General features: G+C 41.0%; 1 protein-coding gene across 1 annotated transcript; it reads right to left on the bottom strand.

Annotated features, from left to right (window-relative positions):
* Positions 1–3,134: 3,134 nt before the first annotated feature.
* LOC104421207 (omega-hydroxypalmitate O-feruloyl transferase) lies at positions 3,135–6,652 on the bottom strand. The gene is made up of 3 exons (XM_039303026.1): positions 6,476–6,652; positions 6,216–6,368; positions 3,135–4,177 (listed from the first exon to the last, which is right to left on the bottom strand). The coding sequence occupies exons 1-3, from the start codon at positions 6,650–6,652 to the stop codon at positions 3,314–3,316; spliced, it is 1,194 nt and encodes a 397-aa protein (XP_039158960.1). The 3' UTR covers positions 3,135–3,313.
* Between the last annotated feature and the right edge of the window lie 15,293 nt (positions 6,653–21,945).

The raw sequence follows: 21,945 nt of genomic DNA, 5'->3' as shown, positions 1-21,945 counted from the left end.
GATTTTTTTAAAGATTTTGAACAAATCAGCTTTTTGATTGTTTAGATGGCGTTGACCATCACATGCATTTTCTGTCTATTTGATCACTGCATTTATGGCATGTCCCCATGCACTGGTGAAAATGCCGCAATTTTCAGAGGTTAGGTTACCAAACAATAAAAAAAATAGAAAACAGGGCTTGGCAGAACGTTGACCTTCGCCTGTCATTTCTGTCAATTATGAACTCTTAATAGGTTATAATTTCGAGTTAATACCTTAAAAAACCCCAAACTGATATACATGTGACAAATTTACCCAAAACTATTTTTTTGACACTAAAAATCCCAAACTGGTATACCTTTAACAAATTTACCCTAAACTGGTACACTTGTGACAAATTTACCCTATGTTAATTTTAGTTAAATTTTCTTGTTAAATTATAAAGTTAAATAACACGTGACAATTGACCGATATATCAATTTGGGATTTTACACTCTGTTTGTCATAGTTTATAATTTTTGTGATTTTTTTGTGGTATTAATCTAATTTTTCGGAGGGTATATTAGTCACAAATTTACCAATTTGGGGTTTTTTGTGGTCGAATAAATTAATTTGGGGTAAATTTGTCATAAATGTACCAGTTTAGGGTTTTTTATAGTTAGTCGGGGTAAATTTGTCACAGGCGTACCGCCTTGGGGTTTGTCATGGTAAAAAAAATAGTTTGAAGTAAATTTGTCATAAGTGTACCAGTTTGAGGTTTTTTAAGGTATTAACCCTATAATTTAACATACCCCTCTTTTATCATTCGCGAAGAGAAGCGCTTGAACTTTCTCTTATTGGGTATTCCAATACCTGGAAATATCTTTCTTGTTCAATTGAATACCTTGGATGTACGGTGGTGGTTCAATGACTGACTTCTTTTCTTCTCTTCCTTTGCCTTTGGTGGTCGCTCCGCGTTGCAAAAGGTTTATGTTGCTCCGCAATTGGATTCAAACTCAGAAATACGATGTTTGAGCAAGCCAAGTACGAGGGAAATAAGTACTTTTGTCAGCATGTAATATATCCCAGTATGGACAATCAAGTTAGTTATATTTTAATAGAGAGATGGTGTGTCACGCCCCAAACTTCGGGCACGCACACATCCCTCGGTGATCGATTAAAATTTGTAACGTTCTCAGGGCGCGTTACTGACCCATTCATTTCATGCACATGCGGAAGCGAACTGATAATCACCCAACCAATAATCAAACATAGGGATAGTAAAAGTAGGATAGCAATTTTCACAAACCACACTTTATAAACAAACCAAGTTAACCCCAATTTTCCCATATGGTGTTATGGAGGACCCGGTGCCGGAGTCGGAGGGATTCGGGGTATAGGTCGTTTAGGACCTCTTTTGAGTCAAATCTTACGTATATGAATTGTAGGGTTAACTTGGTTTGTTTTTTTTTTTTCTTTACCAAAAAAAAAACCCAAGTTAACCCTACAAGTTCATATACAGAAGATTTGACTCAAAAAGAGGTCCTAAACGACCTATACCCTGAATCCCTCCGACTCCGGCACTGGGTCCTCCATAACACCATATGGGATGTCGATGTCCATAGGGTGAGCTACCTCCCCATCTTCGGTTTAGACGGTAGGTCCATCAAAACCCTGCAATGGACTCTCTCAAACCCCATTAGGCTTGTTAAGGAACCACGCCTTGAAGCGATGAGGTACCAAGTGAAGGAGGCCCTCATCGACCCAGATCATGATCACCACTAACTCACACGGATGAGGCAGTGTAGGCGGCTAGTGGAAAACGACAAGGCGAACGGCAGGACTGGAAAACAAACAGAGCTTGGCTAGACGACTGGTCAGTTATGTGTTGCAACAAGGGAGTGGAAAGGAAGAAGAAGAAATGAGGAAGAAGAAGGCAAAAGCTGCTAGTCGGTTGAGGGAGAAGGCATGCACAAGGAGGGAGAGAGAGAAGAAGGAGGGGAAGGGAGTCAAACTTGCAATCAACGGGGGAGACAAGGGAAATATCCCACACACTCAAGTGCCAAAGCCTCAAAATTCTTCGGCCAATAAATCAAGCCTTCCTCCAATGACTAATTTCCTCTCATTTCTTCACAAACAAACTTATTTTTGTGGCTAAAAATTCCTTCAAGGTAGCCCATACGAATTTCCTTTGTTTTTTCATTTTTGCCAAAATTGATTTTCCGCAAAAATCTCGAACTTGATGAAAATTCGCCGAAAGATGAGACGACGTCCTAAAATAAATCTTGACACACTCGAACGTCCGATTCCCGAAATCAAATTCAATTTCGTGGTTAAAATCGACCGAATGTGATTTTAGTACAACCTAACCTACCGGGTAGGTTTTAGGGATTTTAGCGTGTTTAACTCGTGGTTGATAATTTTCAATCCACATTTGTGCATTTCCGACTCGTAGACGACCCTTGGTTGTCGTAAAAATCACAAGGTTTCAATTACGGGTACCGAGTATAATATCGATAGAAAATCGGGTTAATGCCGTTCAACGCGAATTTCGCAATCACACGGAATCACTCACAATTCAATAACGTGATTCCGTCGAATTGACCTATATCCAATCACAATTCAATTATGACGGTATCGTATAGACCTCTACCGATTATTATAGTTAAGCAATCGATTTTCGATCGAATTCTCAAGTCTATCGTGTTTATATCCCTTAATGGCTTCACATAATAGGTTAGTTAAACTCGTAAAGGCCCAACTTAGAGAAAAATGACCATAGGCGCGTCAACAAAATGCCAATTTTATGTTATCGAGATGGGGTCGAATTTCAGGATGTCACATAGTGTGTTAATAAATACTGTGTTTTTGCATTTGCAGTTTAGTTGATTTTGAAGAAAAGATAGTCCAAAAAGTCCTAAACTTATTGTACTTTGGCCAATTCAACCCTAAACATTCAATTTTTCCAATTGAATTCTAAAATTTGTTAACATTTAAGCAATTGAATCAATATGTCCGATTTTAGCTAGAAATCACTAGCGGCTAATTACGTGAGTGATGACACGTAATGTAAATCTTGCATTCAACGCTTTCTAATGTCGAACGACGATAGGTACAATGAAGAGTGCTGGTAGAAATGCCCTAGATTTTCACAATGTTTAGTGCCTGTTCTGAGAGAATGGGAACTTGCTGCGTACCATAATAGTAAATGAGTAAAAGCAAAAGCAAACCGTGGTCATAATTAAACGGTGAACATATAAGCAGCAGTTTTTAGGCTTATCCAAAAAAAAAAAAAATTGCATTATTGGAATGATAAGTGAGCTCTCTTGGAGGTGTTCAATCTGTGGCAATGAGTTTATATACGAACCAACTCTTCAAACGTGTTCATGGCCGAGAGTGGCAAACCCAACGCCACCACAGTGCCCTTCTTATTCTTACTCTCGTCCCTCATAAACAAGCAGAGATTCAATAGCGGGTTGCCGGTGCCGAGCTGCCTTGGCCCTCCCCATCCGAAGTCTATGCAGCTATAATCCAGCCTCAACCATGAACTTATCAACAGTGAGCTCACTGAGTAAGGATCATAATGATACGTGTCGAAGAAGTCGATTGATGACCGCACGTAGTCCTCAGTCACCCTCTCGATTGCCTTATTTATTTTTCCCGTAGCGGAAGAGATCGGCTGGTCGATCAACTCTCCGGCTGTGCAAAGACAGGAAGGTGCGAGTAAGGCATTCCCAAAATATCCTTCGGGCACCGATGTTCTTAGCTTCAATCGGAAATCGAACGCTATGAGAAGTTTCGATAGTTGGTGCGGTTTCATCTTGAGTGCCATGCTTCGAGCCCGCCATACTAAAGCCGCGAGCGCGACAAAGTTGGAGCAGCTGCTCATTTCCTGTCCACCGGTGGTTATCATCTTCTTTAGGGTCTCCAGCTTGTCAGCGTCAAAGTGGAAAGATTTATATACGATTTGCTCTCTCTCAAATGAGGCCGTGATGTCTGATACGTCACTCACGCGAACAAAGTCGTCATAAGGACCTCTGATCTGAGGTGGCACCCTTGACTTCAAAATGGTTCTATCATGATAAGGGATAAGGAATAATGATTTGCCCCTTGCTAACTCAGCCCATGAGTTCATGAAATTAATTGCGCCAACACCGTCAACCATGCAGTGGTGAATTGCCATTCCTAAAGTGAAACCTCCACATTTAAACTTTGTTACCTGTTTACACAGCCTCAACAGTTACTAATACAAAAATGTAAATTATATGGATAAGTTCTTGCATGGCCATTTTTCATGGATCGATGGCATGCTCCTTGCATCCAAATAACCGTTGAATCTGATGAGTCTAAATGTTACCGAATTCAACAATGTTGGAGGCAGACCCAAAGCAATCGCCCCTAGTTTATGTAATAACATCACATCATTTCCACAAAACAGGCCCTAGCAAGATCAGACTAATGAGATTTCTTATAGAAGGGACAATCCATTAGGTAATTTAATGGTGATAAGTCATAATCGATAGTTACTGTTTTAAACAGAAAGGTATCAAGTATATGGAATAGTTACAAACTTGTTGTAAGACTTGAAAGTTATCATGATAAATTAGATATATGATTATGAACTGTATTTCATTGCTAGTACATCGGTAGTTATTGTTCTAAAGGAAAAAAGTTGGAAAAATTACCAAAAAAGTTATAAACATATTACAATTATGTCAATTCAGTCATAAACTAATTTTTTTTGCAAATTGAGTCATAAACCTTTTGCAATTATGCCACTTCAGTCCATCTAGCCAAAATGGCCAATTGATGTCGGCAACAATTTTTTAAAAATATTTTATTTTTTCAATTATTTTATTAAATTTTTTTTTTTATCTTTTTTCCTCTCTTTTTTTTCGTTCTCTTTTTTTCTCCTCCCTCCTCCTCTCTCTTTTGGCTCCGCCAACTGGCTAAAGGGGAGGGCTGTACAATTGTTGTACTAAGGCGATCGGGCGAGCTCACCTCATCGTTGCTGGGTTTGGCAAGGCGAGCCCTTGCTAGATCTAGCAAGTTGCTAGGCAAGGACTCACCTTGTCGTCACTAGGCGAGGGCAAGCTCACCTAGCCACCGGCGAGGTGAGCCCCGCCAAGTTTGACAAGGGAGGCCTCGCTATCGTTGGGTCCGGCAAGGCGAGCCCCCATCAAATTTGGCGAGCTCATCCTCGCCCAACAATCACAAGGCAAGCCCTCACCAAACCCAACAATGACAAGGTGAACCCTTGCCGATCCGCAAGGGCTTGTCCCACCGGTGATTGGGCAAGCTTGCCTGGCCACCTCGCCCGGCAATTAGCCAACCCTCCTCTCGGTTGGCCCATTACCAAGGCCAAAGGAAGGAGGGAGGAGAAAAATATATAAATAAAAATTAATAAAATAATTTGAAAAATAAGATATTATTAAAAATTATGGCTCGGCACCGAGTGCCGGTCGGTAAATTTTGGCCAAATAAACTAAACTAGCATAAGTACAAAAGGTTTAGGACTTAACTGGTCAAAAATAAATTTAAGATTGAATTAGTACAATTACAATAGGTTTAGGGTTTTTTTGGTAATTTTCTCGAAAAATGTTTCACACCACATCAAGAAAATACTAGTTACCATACTAACATGTTGATGCTTGAACTTTCTACATAAAAGGTTGCTAAACACACCAGAGAGAAGTTACTCATTGTAAAACTAACATGTTAGATTTACTTTTTGATTACGTAAAGTTATGGAGAAATTTCTATTTATAACTGGTGGACTTTTTTCATATGAAAATTCATCAACAACACTGAGAAAGTTACGCATTTATTATAAATAAATAGTTTGGTTAAATTTACTTATTGAGTATGCAAAGTTATGAAGAAATTTCTAGTTTATAATAAGTTCACTTTTCCACTATGAAAATTCATCAACAACATTGAGAAAGTCACGCATATATTATAAATAAATAGTCACTCTATCATGAACTAGATTAAGGATGCATGTGAAACTTGACATTTTCTATGTTAGAAAGCACTCCAAAGCTTAAATTATTAAGTAGAGACAGATCACATGTATGTAAAAAAACGTATAAAACCCGTTAACAGGGAATGTGGGATAATATTTTAACAATCTAATTCCGTGCGAAACTAAGGCGATCAAAACAAAGTCACCGTTACAATGGACGAAAAAAGCCAAAGAATATAGAATGTAAAGGGCTGTCAATTATGACCAGCAAAGAGAGAAAGAAATTGTTCACCTGTACCGTTAAAAGGGGTCCATCTTCCAGCATATTTTCAGTAGGGTCTCTGTAAACAAGCTTTCCTGCAAGATCAGGATCAATAATTTGTATACTGCCCAGGTTTTCGATACGACAATCAGCCGATGCCTCCACAAATTGGACTCCTAACTTCTTTCGCAATCGACAGTCAACTTCCCTTGAGAGTCTTTAGCTAACCTGCCTGCAAGCGGATAGTAATAAACCAGAACTTTGGACAAAGCATGCTTGATCACACCCACCACATTCGCATCACTCCTATCAAAAGCATAAACAGTCGATATGATGGTCAAAGCCGCATTATCAATGCTACTCAAGAAGATGGAACCCCCCGGCGTGTCTTGTTCCGGTAGGACCGTATGGGGGACGGATCTTTCTATTGTCAGGACATCGTTTGCAGTGGTGTTGAAGGCGTCCATCAGAGCAGTTCCGGAGCTCTATATCCTGCTCGTGCTTGGAAAAGAATAGGTCTGGAAGTTCAAACAAAATCGTCAGATGGAGGGATCCTATCTAGAAAGCAAGTGTTATTGCAGCTTCACAGCATGTGTGGTTAAATGTAGGAAAACCACGAACATATCGCGAGAGATATTGGAGAGGAACGTACCAGATTGGCTTCTCTTCTCGGATGTTGGGAAGTGGAAGTTCCTTTGGGCGGTTTAAATAGACCCGGAGCTTCTGTTTACAAGTGGATTGATATGAGAGTCTTTTGGTGGGTCGAGCCCGCACATTTGGGATGGCCCAGAAAGTCTAGGTCTTTGTAAATTGTAAGAAAGAGCATGTTGACCTTCCCCTTCCTTACGTGTGCACAAATTGCACATCACTCGCCCACGTCTTGCGAACCAATTTTTGGGCTAAGGATAATCTTTCTCTCCATCCGCCTTTTTCTTTTTTTGGATTCGACATTGACCTCCACACGAGCCAATCGGTGAAGGTACACATGGCATGTTCGGGCAGGCATTGTTGGCATAAAATAAGATAGTAGCAATTAACATGCCGTTCCCGTGGGGAAAAAAAATTCATATAATTCACTAAAACAGAGAAAAAAATTCCCATGTTACCATCGGATTTGTTGGCCATAAGTATGTGCAATGGAGAATTCGAGATGGTCATAGCATCCTGGCTTTGACATTGGGTGATTGACGTTGACTTTTCCCCGAACCACGTCTCATGCATTTCATAAAAATTTGGGATCGAATTTGTCCAAAACTATAGAATTTGACGCCTTTTAAAAATTCGACATTGAATTGTCTTGTATTCATATTCTATAACACATTTTTTTGCATTTAGCGTTGAAGATATCCCTTGAATTTGCGCCGATAAAGAAATATTGTACCGGTAAGAAGTCTCATAATTTGAGTAAGTTAATAATTTGAGTTGATTTCCTATTTCGATCCAATGCTTTTCTATGTAAGAAGCAGGTCTTCTTGGTGAAAAGTATCCAAGAAACTGCTTTTCCATGAATTATATTAATCTGAGAATATTGAAGCCATTTAAATCTTGTAGGTAAGACTTGTAAATTCCTTTGTAAGATTGAAAGGTTGTTTAACAAGGAATCGTAGGGTTAAACCTGTGAGTTAGAATTATGGGTTACTCTATCCATGGACATAAGTTATACCGATTGAACCCTGTAAATCTATTGTCCAATCTATTTCCTTGTTCTATTTATTTATTGTTTGATTTCTTATTTTCCAGTACATTCCGAAATGAACATATTTGATGAGAATGGTGTATCAACATCAAATATCAACAAAACCACCGTACATCTTATCCTTAAAGAATGACCAAATGCGGCAACTTTCAAGGACCATTTCACGTTTTTCCTATCTAGTTGTCTGATACAACACTAAGAAAATACGAGAAAATCGTGATCGATTCTCAAATATATGCGAGAGAAACAGAGTAAAAATATAATTAGAGGGAAGCCGCCAATATCTAATCTAAGGAAATGAGAATTCCAATTGAGAATGTTTACTCCCTCTGTAGAGACCATGTCGAACAAGAAAATAGAAATGGAGACTATGTTCGGTTTTCCTCCCGACGGTGTTGGAGAACACTTTCCTCCTCCTTTACTTGATTAGCGGACCACAAAAAGTTTGCCATAGGTTCAAATTTGAATTTTGTCGCCTTAGATGAAGGGAACGAAATTTTTTTATCTCGAACCTTTTGTCGTGTTTACTTCGTCACCCTTGCCTAAGGTGACAAAATTTTCATCACCGCCTTAGATACCAAAGACAGAAATTGTCGCCCTTGATAAACTTCTTGTCCCATTAGTTTTATCTTTTGGACTACGTGGAGCTAATACTTTATTTTTGTTGTTTTATTTATTGTCATTTGATTATGATTAATCTTTTGCAATCTTGATATTTGAAGATCAGGTTATAAAGTTTGAAAATTCATTATTTCACTGTGTCAAAGATGATATGCTCGACAAATAATCTCATTACTTCAAATCAGATAACATATTCAATGACATTTTTACAAGGTGTAAAAAAAAAGGGTCTAGCTAAATCGAAGCCCTCTTAGCGTGTTTGCTTCTCCACTCGTCGATCCCAAACCTGTATAAACACTTGGCTGCAGTAAATGACATAAAGAATAATTATATGACTTTTGATCAATAATTTTGCATGCTTAAATATCAAACCGAACGAACGAACACCTAAACAATATTTTAAGTCAAATGCAGAGCAAGGTGACTGCAATGGCGGGTTCGAGTCGATTAGCTTGCATTGGATGTGCGCCCCAATGGAGACATCAGTGGAGCGGTGAGGCTGAGCGCTGGAAACTGCACGGACATGACGGCATGGTGGAGCGGAATGGTGGTGCAGCGGCCATGGTTGGAGCGGAATGGTGGTGCAGCGGCCATGGTTGAACAAGTAGAGAGAGGAAAAGGGAGAGAGAGAAGGGCGGGCCTATTCTTGGTGATGTGTTTGAGAGTTGCATGTGAATTTTTACTGCAAGAACTGTAACCCACCAAACAAGAAAAAATAAGAGTTACTTGATACGCAAGGATACGAAAGGAAAAGATTATGACTTACTCTGGACACCTAGCGATGTGGCAAACTCTGTTCATCACTTCGAAATCGCATTTGATGTGCCCGGACTTAGTGTGCCGAGCATTTATCACTCAAGTTGGACCAGCTTCTTGAAAGTTTCCATGGCCAAAAGTGGCAGACCAAACACCACCACAATGGCCTTCCTCTCACTCCCATCCGCCATGAATAGACAACCTCCCGGCAGGTCACCGGTGCCAAAAGTCCTTGGCTTTCCCATCCAAAGTCCGTGAAGCCATAATCAAACCTTTGCCATGAGGCCAACACTAGCAAGGTCAATGAGAGAAGGTCGAAAAATTGATACACGTCCAAGGAGTCTATCCACGACCACACGTAGTCCTTGTTCACCCTCTCATTTGCTTCCTGTAGTCTCCCCGCAGTGACAGAGATTGGCTCATCAATCAACTCCCCTGCAGTGCAGAGACAACAAGCTTCAACGACAGCATTCCCGATGTATCTGGGCATTGGCAGTTTCATCTTAGACCGGAAATCAACAGGAAAAAGAAGCTTTAACGGTTGGTGTGGTTTCATCTTGAGTGCAATGGTTGGAGCCTGCCATACTAGGGCTGCAAGTGCTACGAAGTTGGAGCAGCTGCTTAAGATCTGTTGTTCACATTGAATCGTGAGTGTTTTTTGATTTATAGAAGTAAATCTGTAATCGATGTTTATGAAATAACAGGATTATGTATATTTTGGCAATGAATGTTTAAATAGATGAAATTCTTGCGGAATTGATTGTGAGTGATCTTCCAATAAGCTACGGGGGATCGATGTACTCTTTACTCGTTTGCAGCACAACCTCCAACCTTTAGTATCTTGTATCTTCATAATGTGTGTATGAAGTGCCACCACTCCATTCCCTCAGGACCAAATTTAGCCAATAATAAAGGACAACATTATACGTGTAGCAAAGAAGAATGCAGCATCTACCTGTCCATCGGTTGTCGCCATTTTTTTAAGGGTTGCCAACTTATCATTGTGGAAGTGAAAAGATTTTCACACCATTTGCTCTAACTCCACTGGAGAAGTCCGAAACCCTATCTCAATCCCTCCCGATCTGTTCCATAATACACACCCTCCCTTGTCCCTTTCCGACTTCCTCAAACCTAATTCCCTTCCTCAATTGACTTTATCATCTTCCTCATGAACCATGGCAAGCATCATAATGCTGATACATCCCCCTACCAAGTGAGCCACATCAAGGACAACATGTTCAACATAGCTAGAGGACCACAAGCAAGCGATATGAAGACTCAAACACTGCGTTTGTTCCATCCATGATAGAAAATTCAACCCGAAAGTTTAAGTGATCCCAGTAAAAGGAAGACTATGCCTATAAGTTCCATTAAGAAACCTCAAACGCAAGTAAAATGGGAACGGGATACACCTCCCTTAGTGCTTACTCCTAAGCAACAAAGACTTCAACGTGTCTAGTCAAACGCAGAAATCCTATGAAAAGGTTTAGAGAGAGATTGGGGACGAACGTAACCTTAAATTGGATTGGCTTCTCTCTTCTGATCTTGGAGAGTTGAAGCTTCTGTGGGCTGTTTACCTGAAGTTTCTATTTATGGCGTGTTGGGAATGACGATCTCGGAAACGCGGATTCGACACCGAATCGAACCCCTAAATCAATGCGGAAGACGAAGCCGGGAAAACACGCATCACCGATCGTAAAGCACACCACGGATTCGAGCGTACCTTGTTAGCCACAGATTAAACACCAAACGCCAATGGAGGAAGAGAATCCGGTCGAATCGATCCGATGAAGCCTTAAAGGGAAGAAATTGGAAGCCGTATGCCTATCGTCTTTTTGGGAGAGAAAACGCGCGGGAGAGAAAACGTAATTCTGATTCAACGTACGTTACTTTCTCTCTCTCTCTTCCCTTTTATACCCCCTTCTTTCCACGGGCCTTATTCCCGTGGGCCGGGCTTCCTGGGCCCAACTTAGCCGACGGGCCTTAAGCCCAATTGCTAATTAAATAAATCATTCATCTCCCACTCGCACATGGTGGTCCAAAACCAACATGGGCGGACAGGGCCTACTCAGCCCCATCGAGAATAATCCATCATAGACTCTCTTAACATGATGGGCCGAACAGAATTCTCTTTACCTCTTTCAACATTCATACGGTGAATAATCCGTGCGACCAGCATACTTTGAGAGCTCGTTGCTATACATCTGTTAGAATATATAACAGCTCATAATGGGCGTCACATTCTGAGTAGATTAGTATGCAAGACCCTAGATCGATCGATCACATTTATATCTCTCTTAATCTCTTTTAAACATGATATATATATTGTATTCACAATTACAATTATCACAAAGACAATCATAATTGGTCGACCAGTGAACACAAAAACTACAATGTGATTCTCCAAAATCGATCTTCCTCTTTCCTTTAAACTCTCAATTTCAGTTCAGCTTGCTTTTCTAGAAATGTCCCATTAGATCGAATCAAACTCATGACCATTGGCAACATCCTAAGATAGCAAACACTAAATAGAAACCTTGAGAATAAGTAAGAGTCTTGAGGGGACTAAGAAATTGAGGAACTCTCTTCCTCAAGAGTCTCACACGACATAAAAGTTGAGATCAAACTTTTGCCACTCTTATTGGTCGTCTCATGCATACGTAATATGAAATACGTATTACGGTATTAACTCCTTTCCCATGGAGCGTATGTCTACACCTTTCAATACCGTACGATGATAGTTCGAGACATACCCAATGTCTAACTTGAGTTCACGTATCTACTCATTCACAAAATTCATCAAAACTCACATCCGACATCTTAGACAGATAAAGTAAAATATGTGGGTATTTTACTTTCGGACATCATAAGTATTATGTCCTCATCTTAACACTTAGTTAAGGCGGCATGTGTATTTTAAGCCCGAACTCGATTATCACCTAGATAATAAGCTTAAATACAGTCTCATCTCTATTTATCACACAAGAAATAGAGGCGATTACCCGTGTGAGTGGGCTAATCTCTTATCTGTCCGACATACTTCCTCAACTTAAAATAATGCACTGAGCATTAGGATGCATAAAGATCACACAAAGATTCATAGGCATTAATTAATGAAAAACGAAATTTCATAAATGTGAACAATTCAGGGAAATTACAATCCAGTACATCAGACTCTACGCAATCCTAGAGATTTTACATGACCACAAAACACATCTCTAGGTATTGGCTTTGTCATTGGATCTGCTACCATTCTATGCGTAGATATGTACCGCAAGTTCACATCCTTTCGTGCAACCATATCTTTTACAAAGTTATACTTGGTATCTATATGTTTGGTCTTGCCATGATACTTTGGATCTTTGGTGTACGCTATAGCTGCTTGGCTATCATAGTTAACCAACAATTGATTTGCAGCTTTATCAATAACACCTAAATGATCCGAGAATCTCTTAAGCCAAACTCCTTCTTGTACACGTCGATAATGCCACGAACTCAGCTTCCATCGTGGATAAGGCTATGCACGTTTGCTTCTTACTACTCCATGATATGGCGCCATTGCTCGCAAGAAAGCAAATCCCGAGGTAGATTTTCTTTCATCTAAATCTCTCCCCAATCAAAGCATCCGAGTAGCCTTCAAGTCGCAGATCCTTTCCTTAGTAATTCAACTTATAATCAGCCAGCTCCCTTCGTATACCTCGCATTCTCTTAACAGCCTTCCAATGTGGGCCGGACTCGGATTGGATTGGTATCTACCACCATTCCAACCGCAAAACATATGTCGGGTCTTGTACACATCATAGCGTACATCAAGCTCCCAACAGCACTTGCATAAGGAACATGCTTCATTTGTTCCTTCTCTTATGGAGTCTCTGGACACAAACCTGCGTGGCTCAACCCTTCACCTTTTGCAATAGGAGTGTCTATGGGTTTACAATCTTGCATACGAAATCGTTCAAGAACTTTGTTTATATAAGTTTCTTGCGAAAGAGACAACGATCTCTTCGAACGATCTCTTGAAATCTTAACTCCAAGAATGTATGCAGCCTCACCCATATCCTTCATCTCAAAGTTGGAAGACAACCAACTCTTGACATTCTTAACAAACTCCATACCGTTCCAAGAATTAGTATATCATCAACGTATAATGATATGATCACAAATTGATCCTTGGATCTTTTGATATATACACAATGATCCTCATCAATCATTGTAAAATCATATGCCATTATGGCATTATGAAAACGTATATACTATTGTCTTGATGACTGCTTGAGGCCATATATCGATCTCAAAAGTCGACATACTTTTTTCTTCTTGGCCTTTCACTATGAAACCAGCAGGTTGTTCCATATATATTTCTTCCTCTAATTCTCCATTGAGGAAAGCAGTCTTTACATCCATTTGATGTAACTCAAGATCCAGACTAGTCACTATTGCCGAATTATGCGAATTGAGGTAAATCTCGACTACAGAGAAAACGTATCTTCATAATCAATTCCTTCCTCGTTGATTATACCCTTCGCCACAAGGCGAGCCTTATGCCTTTCTATTGAGCCATCAGCCTTTCGCTTTATTTTGAGAACCCATTTGTTCCCAATAGCTCAAGGCCCCTTTGGAAGATCAAATCCCTGGTTCACGTACTTGGTTTGATTTCATTGACTCCATTTCCTCTTCCATTGCATTAATCCATCTTTCTTTGCTAGGGCATTTCGAGCCTCATTTATATTTCTTGGCTCATCCTCATCTTGTGGAGCAACCATAAAGTTTCCCTTCAATGTCAAAACGTTGACGGGGAATACTTTGGTGACTTGTTCGCCGTATGGGAGATTGCACACTTTGCACATCATTTCCATCATGCTCCCACTTGGATTAGGTAATGATGATATCGTCACTTCGATGGTTGCAATTGAGAATGAGTTGAATTCAATTCATCACTTCTCACATTACTCCCACTTGGACGAACTCCATTAACATCATTATCCTGATCCAAAGTCTCAAATAGGGAACAATCTTCCCTTATTTCGCCCTTCTTAGGAAACTCATCCTCTAAGAATGTGACATCTCGTGATTCAAACTCAGTTATACTCCCACTTTCCTGCTCACCTATGAACACATACCCTTTTGAGTGTTCTGAGTATCTTATGAAAATACTCTTCTTTCCTCACGGGACCCACTTCCCAAATTTGTGAGAGGACTCATGTGTAAAGGCAGCACAACCCCATGGCTTAAGAAAACTTAAGTCCGGTTTTCTACCCGTCCATAACTCATATGGAGTGGAAGTAACCGATTTGAAGGCACTCGGTTAAGTATATAGGCAGCAAATAGCAACAACGCATCACTCCAAAAAGTGATAGGTAAGTTAGCATACGCCATCATAGACCTAACCATTTCCAGTAGGGTTCTCGTTTCTTCTCTCTCGCAACACCATTTTGTTGAGGAGTGTATGGAATAGATAACTGTCTTTCTATTCCTTTTTCATCACATAATTTTCTGAACTCATCGATAAATATTCTCGACCTCGATCGGATCTCAATGCTTTTATTTTCCTGTCTAATTGATTTTCCACCAGGTTCATGAACCTTTTGAAACAACTTATCGCTTCAGATTTATGAGAAATCAAATAGACATATCCAAATCGAGTATAATCATCAATAAAGGTGATGAAATAAACAGCCCCGTGCCTTCCTCTCTCACATTCATTGGACCACGTACATCGCATGGGATTAAATGCAAAGGAAATTCAGCTCTTTTTCCCTTTCCAAATGGTTTCCTTGTCGTTTTCCTTCTAGGCAATGCTTACATATGGGCAAATCGACTTTTTCAATGTTGCCCAACAAGCCCTCTTTGGCTAGTCTATTCATACGCTGTTAGCCAATGTGGCCAAGTCTAGCATGCCACACATTCACATCATTATCATAGGTATTAGGAGACGTGATAAGGGAATAACAAGCATTTGTGTTAACATAATCAACATCCAATACAATGAAACCATCCAGGAAATAACCACAACCATAGTAATTTGTATCTAAAAACAAATTCACACCTCTACTAAAGAAGTTCAAATTGAAACCTAATTTAACCAACACTAATACGTATTACTCAAATTCGATGAATCTCCGAGCATACAAGACATCATGCAGGAATAGAGTGCGCTCCACCACGCATATTTAGTTGGCATGTGCCAATTCCTTTCACTTCAGCTCGGAGTTGTTTCCCACATAGATCCACTTAGTTCCAAAGAGGTACTCGTCTAATTCCACAAAGGATCCTCTATCCTTCGCTACATGGTCCGTCGCTCCTGAATCCACAGTCCACAAAGGATTAGACTCAGTTAAGAACACAGAACTCGACACAAAAGTAAAGTTCTGAAAAACACAAGGGGTGTTTACCTTCTTTGGCTCACGACAGTCGCGAGCATAGTGACCCTTCTGGTCACAGTTGAAGCATTTCACCCTTGCCAGCTTTTTCATGCGAGGACGCTTTCCTCTTCCATGTTGGTTAAATTTGGGTTTCTTCCCTGAAGGACCTGCTTCTTCCTTGCCTTTCCCTTTATCAAACCAGCTAGGGCGCTTGCGCTTGGAGCCCGAAGCTCCATTTGAGCTAGAACTAGCATGATATAGTTCAGCATCTGGCTTAGACGCTAAGAGGCGGTCCTCTTCCAGCTCAAGATGGCGCACAGCATCCTCAAAAGTTTTGATAGACTCATTATGGGTCGTGCACCTTCATATGCTCCCAACTCGAGGCAAGGAACGAATCACCGCTTGCACCTCGCTGCTCATCTCGTGAGGACATGGCCAGCATCTTTCAGCTCAATTATCATGTTTGACATCTTTCTAAGATGTTGCTTCATGGTCTCGACCATGAGGCTTCTTATAGGAGTCAAACCTAATAGTGAGCTGTCTCAATCTGGTCACCGAAGTATGACCAAATCTAGCTGCCAATGCCTCCCACATTTCTTTGGCATTGTCGAAACGCCTAAACTCCCGCATGACATCATTTTCCATGCTGCTCAGCAACGTGATGCGAGCGAGAGAGTTCTTTCGTTTCCAAGCAGCAAAGCTTCTTTATCTCTTTTTGTGCTGCGCAAGATTTCCATCTTCGAGTTCAACCATGGTTAGGTTAAGAGCTTCAAGTGCCTCTTGCTCTTCCAGCACATATTGATTTTCATGTGCCATATCTCATAGTTGTCACCATTGAGCTTTTCACCTTTTGTTCAGCTCGGCAACTATGCTCTTTGTGGCTCAAGCCATTGATCCAACACATCGCACATATGCACGAATTATTAATGCCTATCATTTATGCATCCCTATTTGCATAGACCCATCATATTAATAAATAATTTTAAGTAAGGCTTCGAATCAAAAGGTCACTACGTTTCCAATCATCCTCCAAAATCCTAACTTAAAACTATCATCAATATAATTGTCTTATGCAAAAATCAATTCTATGAAGCTACAAAAACTTCTAAACTACCCACAAATAATTACCCACAAAGAACTGAAGAATAATGTAAAGCAAATGTATAATTGAATTCCAATAAAACAATGATGCTTTCAATCAATACAACTAACATATCAATTGTTACATCAATAACAATCGGGTAGTAAACAATACATTATATGTCCACAAAAACACACTTAACATACATCAGCCAATACAACTAACACATAGTCGCAAGACACGAACCGGGAAAGATCATCTTTTGTTCAATTTCTTGATCTTTTCCCTTGTAACAATACAGTAATATTCATTTACAAAATCTATCACAATTTTCTTATAGGAAGCAGCTCCGTTGACATCCCATATGCGATTCAACACATCTTGCCATTCAGGTGGAAGAGTGCTTATGAAAAATCGCACCATCTCTGACTGTGACATAGGACGACCATTCCATATGACCTGTTGAATTTTCCCGTTGACTTCAAGGACGTGATCAATTAAGTCACCACTCTCCCATCGATGATCGGGTCAGCCCGCCTATCAACTTTTAGACACTGACCTTTCCTTTTGTTCACTCCACACGCGAATAGTGTGCGCAACCTTGGGAGGCATTGTTCCTGCAACAAATGCAGAACAAATAAGGGATTACATATAATCCACATAGACTTAATTGAAAAAGAAACACATTCTTTTCCTCTCTTTTTTTTTTTTTTTTTTGGTCAACGGTCAAGTCAACGGTCAAGTCAACGGTCAACGGTCGTCGCTGGTCAACGCTCGTCGGTCGTCGGACCGGCCGGACCGGACGGACCGGTCAGACCGACGGATCGGCCGAGCCGCCGGGCCGCGTGCCCGGCCGCGCGAACCGACGCACGTGCCACGCGCGTGCGGGGATGACGCCACGCGGGCGTCATCCGCACATGCCCGCCACGTGCCTTGGTCTCCGTAGGTCGGGTCGCCGGCCGGTGACCGTCCCGCGAAACGACGCCAGCGATGACGCCATCGGTGACGCCATCCGAACGGTTACCGACCCGTTGGATGACGCCACGGTGACGTCATCACGTGACCACGCACGCTGCCGGTCCGCGGACCGGCGCGTGCCGCCGCGCCCGCCGGGCGGCGTGCACACGCCGGTTCGCGACCGCGCGTGCGCCGCACGCGCTGGCCAATGCCGCCAGCGCTGCCGCGCCCACGCGCAGCGCCTTTCCCGCCGCGCGTGTGGGCGCGTGTGGCGGCGCCGGCGGCGGTCGACACATCGCGCACTCGTCTCGACGTCGCGCTTCTTCCTATGCAATCGAAAACAGTTTCGACATACGAAAGCATAGTAAAAAAAAAAGCCGAAGAACGCTCGGGTGTCGGGATTTTTGTCCTAACTGTACGGCCGAGAGTTTCTTCGCGAAATTTCAAACAAAAACATCAAATTGATCGGGAAAACGTGAACTAGGGCTCGATACCAATGTTGGGAATGACTGATCCCCGGAAACGCGGATTCGACACCGAATCGAACCCCTAAATCAATGCGGAAGACGAAGCTCCGGGAAAACACGCATCACCGATCGTAAAGCACACCACGGATTCGAGCGTACCTTGTTAGCCGCATTAAACACCAAACGCCAATGGAGGAAGAGAATCCGGCCGAATCGATCCGATGAAGCCTTAAAGGGAAGAAATTGGAAGCCGTATGCCTCTTGTCTTTTTGGGAGAGAAAACGCGGGAGAGAAACGTAATTCTGATTCAACGTACGTTACTTTCTCTCTCCTTCTTTTATACCCCCTTCTTTCCACGGGCCTTATTCCCGTGGGCCGGGCTTCCCGGGCCCAACTTAGCCGACACGGGCCTTAAGCCCAATTGCTAATTAAATAAATCCTTCATGGCGTTTTAATATGAAAATTCTTGTAATATAACTTCCAAAAGTGTATGATCACTTGGATTGTCTTCTTGAAGTTGCAACTGGATATATTAACAATTTTAGTCTTATAATATTTCATAACATGTAATCTAGCTGGCTTTTAAAATGGCAGTATCTTTAATTACAATTTTCATTGTATAATAACACAAATAAGTAGATGACAAAAATGAGCATCTTCAATGCCAATCGACATCAGTAGATGACAAAATATAGTATAATTTTAGATCACTGATATAAGAATAAAATACAAATAACTAGCCTTTAATTTTATTTAATAATAATAAATAAATAAATAACAGAGAGCATATACCGTTAATATAAAGAAAATTCCATATGAGCGCCTCTATCTACCCTTAATTTGGAAATTCTAACAATAGGCCGTTTGTGTATATCTTTTTTCCACTGGAAGGGTATCATTAATTGGTGTGTGAGAGAGAGAAAGATATCATTAATCATTTGCAAATGGTGTTATTCTTTGGGGTTTGGGGAGAGAGAGAGAGAGAGAGAGAGAGAGAGAGAGAGAGGAGGGAGGGAGGGATGGAGATTCCAATTACGTTACTCCCCAAAGTCTAGAATCACTCGGATTAGCTTCAAGAACGCAAGGATACGAAAGGAAAAGTTTATGACTTGTTTTGGGTCCTTAGCGATATGGCAACCTCTGTTTATCACTTCGAAAACGCATTTGATATGCCCGGACTTGGTGTGCCGAGCATTTATCCCTCTAGTTGGACCAGCTTCTCGAAAGTGTTCATGGCCAAAAGTGGCAGACCCAACACCACCACAATGCCCTTCCTATCACTCCCATCCGCCATAAATAGACAACCTCCCGCAGGTCACCGGTGCCAAAAAGTCCTTGGCTTTCCCCATCCAAAGTCCGTGGAGCCATAATCAAACCTTTGCCACGAAGCCAACGCTAGCGAGGTCAATGAGAGAAGGTCGAATTGATGCACGTCCAGGAGTCTATCCACGACCGCACATAGTCCTCGTTCACCCTCTCAATTGCCTCCTGTATTCTCCCCACGGTGAAAGAGATTGGCTCATCAATCAACTCTCTCTGCGGTGCAGAGACAGCAAGCTTCAACCACAGCATTCCCGATGTATCTGGGCATCGGCGGTTTCCATCTTAGACCGGAAATCAACAGGAAAAAGAAGCTTTAACAGTTGGTGCGGTTTCATCTTTGAGTGCGATGGTTCGAGCCCGCCACACTAGGGCTGCAAGTGCCTCGAAGTTGGAGCAGCTGCTTATGATCTGTTGTTCACATTGAATCGTGAGTGTTTTTTTATTTATGGAAGTAAATCTGTAATCGATGTTTATGAAATAATGGACTTATGTATATTTTTGCAATAAATGTTTAAATAGATAAAATTCTTGTGGAATTGATTGTGAGTGATCTTCCAATAAGCGATGGGGATCGATGTACTCTTACTCATTTGCAACACAAATTAGTATCTTGTATCTTCATTATGTGGGTATGAAGTGCCACCACTCCATAAGACCAAATTTTGCTAATATTAAAGGACAACATTATACGTGTAGCAAAGAAGATTACAGCATCTACCTGTCCATCGGTTGTCGCCATTTTTTAAGGGTCGCCAACTTCTCATTGTCGAAGTGAAAGATCTCCACACAATTTGCTCTTCCTCGTACAGTGCTTTCAAGTCTGATACATCACTGACTTGAACAAAGCTGTCAGAAGTACCGGTGATTTGAGGAGGAGCCCTTGACTTCAGAATGGTTCTATTGTGACAAGGGATGAGGGATAAAGGTCTACCTCTTGCTATTTCAGCCCATGAGTTCATAAAATTCATTACCGAGGTACCATCGAACATGCAGTGATTAAAGGTGATTCCTACAGTGAAACCTTCACATCTAAACTTCGTTACCTGTTTAATTTGTCACCGTAGTTAGTAGTATCTTAAAATAAAATGCAACAAATGTAATGTAAATGGATAAATTCTTGCATGGCTGTTTTCGATGAATTATGTGTATATACCTTGTGTCGATTTGAAACATTGTGTCTGATAGGCCCTATGTTAAATCTACTGGGACCCAATGAATTCAACAGTAGTAGCTAGATGGATTTCAAAGTAGATGAACTAAGTTTTACATAATAATAGGGAAAAGTACCAAAAAGTTCTAAACCCATTACATTGGTACCAATCCAATCATAAACTTTTAATTAAACTAATTCAGTCATAAATATTTTCATATTAATACAAATTCAATCTATCTAACCAATTTTGGCCAACCGGTACTGATGTGGATGCCAGTCGGTGGTCAAACGCTAATATGGATGCCAGCCGATAGCCGAACGCTGATGTGACGATTTTTTAATAATTAAAAAAAATCAAATTTTTTCTTTTGTTTTCTTTTTTTTTTCTTTTTCTTTTCTCCCTTCTTTCTCTTTGACTGTCCCCACGATGACCGGCGAGCCTCACCGGCCACTAAGCAAGGGCTGCGAAGCCCTCGCTCGCCCTCCCCAAGGCCACGGGAGAGGTAGCTTCGCCCGAAGCTAACAAGGCCATGGCAGCCATCACGAGGCCAAAGGCTCGCCAACCACTAGGCAAAGACCGCAATGGCCTTGCTAGCCGTGGGCGAAATCGCTTTCGCCCGCGACCCTAGGTGAGGCCGAGCGAGGGCCGCGACTCTTGCCAGAGACTTGCCACCCACCGCAAGGACAGTCCAAGGAGGAAGAAGGGAGAAAAGGAAAGGAAAAAAAATTAATAAAAAATTTTGAAAAGAAAATCATTAAAATTTGTCACATTAACGTTCAACCACCGGCCGGCGTCCAAATTAGCGTCCCAGCCAAAATTGGTCGATGGACTGAATTGGTACAAATATAAAAAGGTTTAGGACTAAATCGGTTTAATTAAAAGTTTAGAATTATTGGTATTAATGTAACAGGTTTATGACTTTTTTGTACTTTTTCCTCATAATAATGTCTTAGCTTTTTTATCAAAGAAATGTTAAAGAGACCTTAGCAATATGCGACTAATGAGATTTCTACGCGAAGGATAAAATTCGTGGGGTATTTTAATTGTAAGAAGTAGTTATTGATTGTCAGTATCTATAAGAAGTCGTGACATGTATAGGTAATTACAAACTATTTATCACCCTTGAAAGTTATCCGAGTATGACGAAAATCACACGAATTTTATTGATTGTAAGTAAATTGCTGGTTATTATTTTGCCAGGAAAGAAAAGGCGCCTCGTTGAGAAAAAAACTAGTTTATACTTCAATCTTTTATGTAAAAGCTAACTACAATAGAAGTTACTTATTGCAAAAGTTGACAAGTCAAAGTCTATTATTGTAGAAAGCTGTTCTGATTATAGAAAG

This window comes from Eucalyptus grandis, chromosome 10 (genome assembly GCF_016545825.1).
Source record: "Eucalyptus grandis isolate ANBG69807.140 chromosome 10, ASM1654582v1, whole genome shotgun sequence".
Classification (NCBI taxonomy): domain Eukaryota; kingdom Viridiplantae; phylum Streptophyta; class Magnoliopsida; order Myrtales; family Myrtaceae; genus Eucalyptus; species Eucalyptus grandis.
The sequence above is the reverse complement of the archived record's forward strand: the minus strand, read 5'-3'. Positions and strand labels throughout refer to the sequence as shown.

Bases quoted from the DNA above. Each gene is read 5' to 3' on its own strand.
- LOC104421207 (XM_039303026.1), bottom strand. From the start codon at position 6,652: ATGGACGCCTTCAACACCACTGCAAACGATGTCCTGACAATAGAAAGA. The intron at 6,369-6,475 runs GTGGGTGTGATC...CGATTGCGAAAG, and splicing joins ATAGGAGTGATGCGAATGTG to AAGTTAGGAGTCCAATTTGT. The intron at 4,178-6,215 runs GTGAACAATTTC...CTGTGTAAACAG, and splicing joins GACCCCTTTTAACGGTACAG to GTAACAAAGTTTAAATGTGG.